At 40.4% G+C, this 7,500-nt stretch overlaps 1 protein-coding gene across 1 annotated transcript in view; it reads right to left on the reverse strand.

Moving 5' to 3' along the window:
• LOC113809335 (uncharacterized) overlaps positions 1-7,461 on the reverse strand; it is a 183,422-nt gene extending 175,961 nt beyond the window's left edge. The window contains exon 1 of the mRNA XM_070142284.1: positions 7,304-7,461. Coding sequence (XP_069998385.1) covers positions 7,304-7,350 — 47 coding nt within the window. The 5' untranslated portion in view covers positions 7,351-7,461. The remainder of the gene's footprint in view (positions 1-7,303) is intronic.
• Positions 7,462-7,500: the final 39 nt, after the last annotated feature.

The raw sequence follows: 7,500 nt of genomic DNA on the forward strand, positions 1-7,500 counted from the left end.
TTTTCTCTCTGTCTCTGTCTCTGTCTCTGTCTGTCGGTCTCACTCTCTCTCTTTCTCTCTCTCCTTCTCTCTGTCCCTCACACCCTCTCTATCCTTCTCTCTCTCTCACCCTCTGTATCCTTCTCTTTCTCTCACCCTCTCTATCCTTCTCTCTCTCTCTCTCACCCTCTCTATCCTTCTCTCTCACCCTCTCTCTCTCACACACACACCCCCCCCCCCCTCTCTCTCTCTCTCACCCTCTCTCCCCTTCTCTCTCTCTCTGTCACCCTCTCTCTCCTTCTCTCTCACTCACCCTCTCTCTCCTTCTCTCTCACTCACCCTCTCTCTCCTTCTCTCTCACTCACCCTCTCTCTCCTTCTCTCTCACTCACCCTCTCTCTCCTTCTCTCTCACTCACCCTCTCTCTTCTACTCTCTCTCTCTCCCATCTCTCTCCTCCTCCCTCTCCCTCCCTCCTCTCTTTTGCCGATCACATGCTTTTTGCTCCCACCCCCCCCGTCCCACCATGCATAAAACTTCTCGCCACAACGTTTCGTCTTCCCATCCATCACCTACGCCGGTCCTCATGCATTCAACACTTCCCTTGCATGCTTCTTCTTATGCATTCGCAGACACAAAAATTTTCTTCGGAGCATATGAAAAAAAACAACTTGGTGCTGTAAAAAAAATAATAATATCGGAAAATATAAAAACTCAGTGATGGATCTTTTTTTAACACGAAACTCAGCACACTGTACTTTCCCAACGTGACATCAAAGCTTGTCTCATACTTATCCACGACGATTGACTGGCACAGCGGTCATGACAATACACACTTGCGCCTTTTACAAACCAAAAACGACCGGTCAATACCTGGCAACATTTTATACTTAGCGTGACAAATGCGGCGAAAATGACATGGTATTGAGGAAACATGACATGATCAGATATTAAAAGCAGGAGTTGGTGAGAGTGGTGTGATTTTGCTAGTATTGTAACCACAGTAGTATTAGTAGTAGTAGTAGTAGTAGTAGTAGTAGTAGTAGTAGTAGTAGTAGTAGTAGTAGTAGTAGTAGTAGTAGTAGTAGCAGAGGTAGCAGCAGCAACAGCAGTAGTAGTACTAGTAATAGCAGTATCAGTAGTTGTTGTTGTAATAGTAGAGGTAGTGGTAGTAGTAATAGCAACAGTAATAATAATAATGGTAATACTAACATCAATAGTAAGAATAGTAGTAGTAGTACAGGTTATTTGTGTTACTGTAGTTGTAGTTGTAGTTGTAGCAGTAATCAGGCTATAATTGTAGTGGTGGTCTTTGTGAAATAATTATAATTGCGATTAACATTATCATTACTGTTCTCACTAACACTACCACTACCATAATCATAACCGAAATACCATGCAAGACATTCACACTACCATCGAGAGAGAGAAAAATCCGCAAATCTTTCTGTATCACACAAAAAAACGAGAAAAAAATAAATTAACATAAAGCAGACTAACAGGAAAACTAGAAAGTTCCATAAATCAAGAAATATCAAACAAAACTGAAACTGAAAATTTAAAAAATCCATAAATCTAAACTAAACACAAACATTATATATATACATATATATATATATATATATATATATATATATATATATATATATATATATATATATATATGCATGTATGTATGTATGTATATGTATGTATATGTATGTATATATATATATATATATATATATATATATATATATATATGTATGTATATATATATATATATATATATATATATATATATATATATATATATATATATCATTATCCCCCTTCCCACTCTTGACAACTGCCAGTTTCCCTGACAGCGCCAACGAACAGTCCTGAAACGACCATAAATCAGAGCGGATGCAACGACTACCAAAATTATTACGACCCTGACGAAGGCCTTTGGTCACGCAGGAAAGGGGGAGGGGCGAGAGGAAGGGGGAGGGGCGAGGGTAAGGTGGAGAGGGGCGAGGGTAAGGTGGAGAGGGGCGAGGGGAAGGGGAGAGGGGCGAGGGGAAGGTGGTGAGGGGCGAGGGGAAGGTGGAGAGGGGCGAGGGTAAGGTGGGGGGGGGCGAGGGGAAGGGGCGAGGGGCGAGGGTGAAGGCTGAAGGGGATTTAAGGCTTAAAAGGGGAGGGGTGTTGGCAAAGGGGAAGGGAATCCAAGACTGAAAGAGGAGGCGAGGGGAAGACGGGAGGGGGGGGAGATCTGAGGCTTAAAGGGGAAGGGGGAGTGGGCCTCCAAGACTTAAGAGAGGGGAGGGGGAAGGGGAGGGGACCCGAGACCTAGAAGGAAGCGTAGAGACGAGGGGAAAGGATCCAAGTCCAAGAGGGAAGAGGGAAGAAGCAAAAAGGGGAAGCCAAGACAAAGGGTAAAAGGTAGTAAGAAAAGGGGAATGAGGAGATAAGACAGAAGGTAGGGAGCATGACGAAGATGGAAAGGGGGAGCCAAGACATAGGGGAAGGGACGGCATGAGGAAGAAGAGAAGTAGAGAGAGAAACCAAGACAAAGGGTAAGGGGTATGGCGTAGAAGGAAAGGGAAGAGAGAAACCAAAACAAAGAGTAGGGGGAGCAAGGGATAGGGGAAGAGGAAAGCCAAGACAGAGGATAAGGAGCATGGCGAAGAAAGAATGGGAAGAGAGAAACCAAAACAAAGAGTAACGGACGGCAAAACGAAGAGAGAAAGGGGAAAAAGAGAAAAAAAGAGAAAGGGCAAGGAAGGGCTAGGAGTAGGACATCGGGAGTGGAGGAGGAGGAAGAGGAGGAAGATGAGGAGGAGGAGGGGAGGAGATGGAGAACGAGGAGGAGGAGGAGGAGGTGGAGAACGAGGAGGAGGAAGAGGCGGAGAACGAGGAGGAAGAAGAGGCGGAGAACGAGGAGGAAGAGGAAGTGGAGAACGAGGAGGACGAGGAGGCGGAGAACGAGGAGGAAGAGGAGGCGGAGAACGAGGAGGAAGAGGAGGCGGAGAACGAGGAGGAAGAGGAGGCGGAGAACGAGGAGGAAGAGGAGGCGGAGAAGGAGGAGGAAGAGGAGGCGGAGAAGGAGGAGGAGGAAGAGGCGCAGAACGATGGGGAGGAGGTGGAGAACGAGGAGGAAGAGAAGGCGGAGAACAAGGAGGAGGAGATGGAGAACGAGGAGGATGAGCAGCAGCAGCAGCAGCAGCAGGAGTAGGGAGAGAGGGGGGGGGGAGGATGGGTATCAACATGATCACGTGATGCAAAGCTCTTCGGGCGAGAGCAATCGCCGAGGTTCGCCTCCACACACAAGGATGCCTTATTTACACACGCTCGCTTTTCTTGGCCGAGGGATAAGCTGGCTGTTTTTACATCGCATTTGTGCTTTGTTATCTGTCTTCTTCTATTTTCGTTATTGTGCGTAAATTTGCGTGTTACTTATATACTTATTTTTTCCCCTTGCGTGGTTTGTAATCATAACTTGGTTTGGCTGACCTTCATGTAAACTGTTTTCTTGTTTTTATCTTTTTTATTATCACATTTTTTGAGAGAGAGAGAGAGAGAGAGAGAGAGAGAGAGAGAGAGAGAGAGAGAGAGAGAGAGAGAGAGAAAGAGAGAAAGAGAGAAAGAAAGAGAAAGAAAGAGAGATAAAGAGAAAGAAAGAAAGAGAAAAAGAAAGAAAGAGAGAAAGAAGAGAGAGAGAGAGAGAGAAAGAGAAAGAGAAAGAGAAAGAGAAAGAGAAAGAGAGAGAGAGAGAGAGAGAGAGAGAGAGAGAGAGAGAGAGAGAGAGAGAGAGAAATGAGAATGTACTAATCCACATCCATCGGATTTCGATATATAAAGCCACACACGAGTTTTCTCTCTCGTTCTCTCTCTCTCTTATTCATTTATTTCGTTTATTCCCTCTCTCATTCATTTATTCTTTTTCACTCTCTCTCATTCATTTATTCTCCTTATCTATCTCTATCTCTCTCTCATTCATTATTCACACACTCTCTCACCCTATCTCTCTCCCTCTGTCTGTCTTTCTGTGTGTCTGTCTCTGTCTCAGTCTCTCTCTCTCTCTCACTCCCCGATTCAATGTTCGGTCATCAGCATAAAACACTTGATCGAACTTTGATTTATTTCAAACTAATTTCACTTTGAAGAAAAAAAAAAAACGCACACACTGCCACTCAAGAATTACAAACAGCATTACCCTCTCCATATCAAAAGCGAAAAACAATGACACCAAATAAAACAAACTTCTCGAGGTCAAACGACAAACAACCACGCGAGATTGCACATCATAAACGCCCACATCCACATATTAAGCTTATAAAAATAGTAAACAAGAAAAAGAAAAAAAGAACTGCAGGTTATCCCATCTAATTCAATAGATGTCGCTGCTCGAATCACAACATGCAGTAAGAGATGACAAACAGACCCTGACCTTGTATATCAAACGTATGTCAGGTGAGGCGAAGGTCAACCTGTGGCGTATTCAGGTCAAGTAAATATCGTGCGGGTCGGTGGTCAGTTCCTCCTTAGATATGTAATAAAATAAAGAGTAAAGAAAGGATAAGAAAGCAAAGAGGTTTCATGTGTATTCTTTGCGGCTATTTACGTGTTGCATTAGGTCGTTTTTTTTACAAAGCTCTATGGAAATTTCTCTCTCTCTCTCTCTCTCTCTCTCTCTCTCTCTCTCTCTCTCTCTCTGACTAGGTTAAATGGAGTGATGGTGGTGGTGATAGTGATGATGACAACAACAATGATGATGATGATGACTATGACGACGATGGTGGTAGTGATGATGACAATACGATAATGATATCTTGACGGCAGATACGATAGCACTGGGAGTAAAAATAACCATATTCGTTATGTTCGCCTCGTTAAAATGTCTGTCATGTGATGCCTGTGTCAGCAGTTTGTTGTTAGGGCGCTAGGCCTATCTTTATAGTGCCAGCGGGTTTATATAATGCTCAGCGATACATTACCACCACCATGTGTAAAAAAGAAAGTATATATATATACATTTTGAAATAAACAATGAAATCTTTACCACTTCCCTTATTACTATAACCTATCAATGACCATTTAATCCGCTGTTACATTTATTACTACTCCCTCATCCTCATAATTCCTGTTCTTCCTTATCCTTTCCACGTTCCTCATCCGCTTCTTCTATCACACTTTCTCCGCATCGTAAAAAGCTAAAATCTGCACATTTATAAAACTGCATCGCCACCCATTCTTCCCTTATGTATTAGTCCGCCGAGAACATTACTTGCCCAAACACCGCCTTACAACCTGTCCATTGTTAACCTAAAATTCACACGCACACTCACAGACATCCCACAGCGCAATACTTTAGGCGAATTTCTTCGTTATTTGACTCCTATTTCTTTCCATTAATATCACCCCACCTTGACCTTGAGTGTGGTTTATTTCGGGTAGTTTTGCTTCTTAAATTTAGTTCAAATTCGTTAACAACCGAAGCACTCGAGGAAGCACTATTCTAAATTATTTTTTGTAAATGCCCGCGCTTGCCTCTTCCGTTAACACACAAGCCTTTGGCCGATTTTCCTGTATGCTTTATTTTCCTTCAGTTAAAATCAAGTTAATCTGCCTGTTTATACCTAATTTCAGACTGCATTGCTAAAGCTTAGATATCCAAGTAGTGTTAACCGTTTAGTGGTCTGATAAACCGGTTTTACTAAATCTATGCAGTTTTTTTTGTATTCGAATTCACCAGGCCTCTCGAACCGTTGTTAATGATAATGATATACACTGGAACAATATAACACTAACAGAAACGCATTTGAAAAAAGTAACAAATATACTGAACATTAGAAAAAGCTCAACATACCCAAAATACCGGTAAACATTGCAAGTATAATAAATGCATCCTAAAATAGATTTCTAAAAATAATACTGATAACTAATGAAGATGTTTGTTTATGGATTTTAGACGATTTTTATTCTTTGTATATTTGGTACCTTTTTATTCCGATCTTTTTGTCATTGATACATTTTTATATTTACTACATTTTACACGTACTATGCGGACGTACTATATGCCTCAATTCCATATTTTTCACTGTTCTTAATTTATTTATCAACTCATATGCAAATGATCTCCTAAATCTAAAAATCAGCCCAAACAAACAAAGATAAACACACAAATCACTTCATAAATGAACACACCATTTATTTACTTTGGGCCCCTCTAAACTCGTAAAAGAGACAATAATCGGAAATCTTTCGACAAAATATAACAAAAGATGATAACGAAGTCTTATTTTAGGCCTATCTAAACCTTCAAAACAGACAATAATTGAAGACCTTTAAGAAAAAATACGAAAAAAAACAAAACATTACAAAGACTATTTATTCTAGGCCTACCTTAACTCCTAACAAAGATAATAATCGAAACTTTACTTTAAACTTTACAAAAATAAAATAAAATAAAACAAAACCGTAACGAAGTCTCGCGGAATCGATTGACTTCCGTCGACCTTCCATTTGCTTCAGTTGCCAGAAATCGAATCGTATTGCTTTAATCAACCGCAAAAAACAAACTTATTTCCGAAATAAAGGGAAAACCCAATGAATTCTAATTCTACTTTATCGGTACACAATCGTCTTTCTTTCTATCTTTTTTTTGGCTGTGATTATATAATTCCGAATCTTCTATCTTTCCAGTTGTATCTTTTTTATATCTTTTGTTAAAATTTACGAATTCAAGCACAAAAAAAAACGCATTCTGATATAAATAGTAACACTACCTAATTCACCCCGAATACATTTTTTTTTCAAACAAAGGAAAATATATTCTTGACTTGCCGAATTTCGCCATGCATTCTAAGACTTCGCTACCATGCAAGCACACCAATTCATCAGAGTTTCTAGATTCCGAAATTTCTTCCCCGATTTGTAATAATGCAACCACGCAATAGATATATCACGGATACATAAATAGATGCAATACATTATTACAAGTAGTATCGTTCTTGTTATTTCTAAGGTAGGAAAACGGTGTTGCTCAATAAGAATAGATTGATGGAGAAATGAGCGGTGACGTATGGATTAATTATAACCATCACAGGGTGAGAAATGGGGAGTTTATTTTTTAAACTGATCATTCGGTCATTTTGAGTATGTGCATTCCTTATTTTTCTATTAAAGTTGGACATTTAATTGCTTTTTTTTAATATATTACTTCTTTTCGTTAATCATACATATCGGCGCTTAATTGCAAATCTGATCATGTAAATCGTTAATTAACCTCGCGGTGTAATTATGATAATTCAATTACAAGGCTGAAAATATATGTCAAATACCCGGAAAATAAAACAAACTTACTTTTGACTGATAGGTCGGACACGCACAGCCACCTTAATATTCGCCATGGTTTCTCTCTCGCTTCACAAACTACAATTCACCCTGTATCTTTCCAAGTTGCAATTGGTTTCATGGTAGAGGAGGACGAGGAGCTACACTTTCCCTCACAGGCTCAAGACACAAACTGCGGGGAAAAACTCCTGCAGACGAGCTCTACT

This window comes from Penaeus vannamei, chromosome 29 (assembly GCF_042767895.1).
Source record: "Penaeus vannamei isolate JL-2024 chromosome 29, ASM4276789v1, whole genome shotgun sequence".
Classification (NCBI taxonomy): Eukaryota; Metazoa; Arthropoda; class Malacostraca; order Decapoda; family Penaeidae; genus Penaeus; species Penaeus vannamei.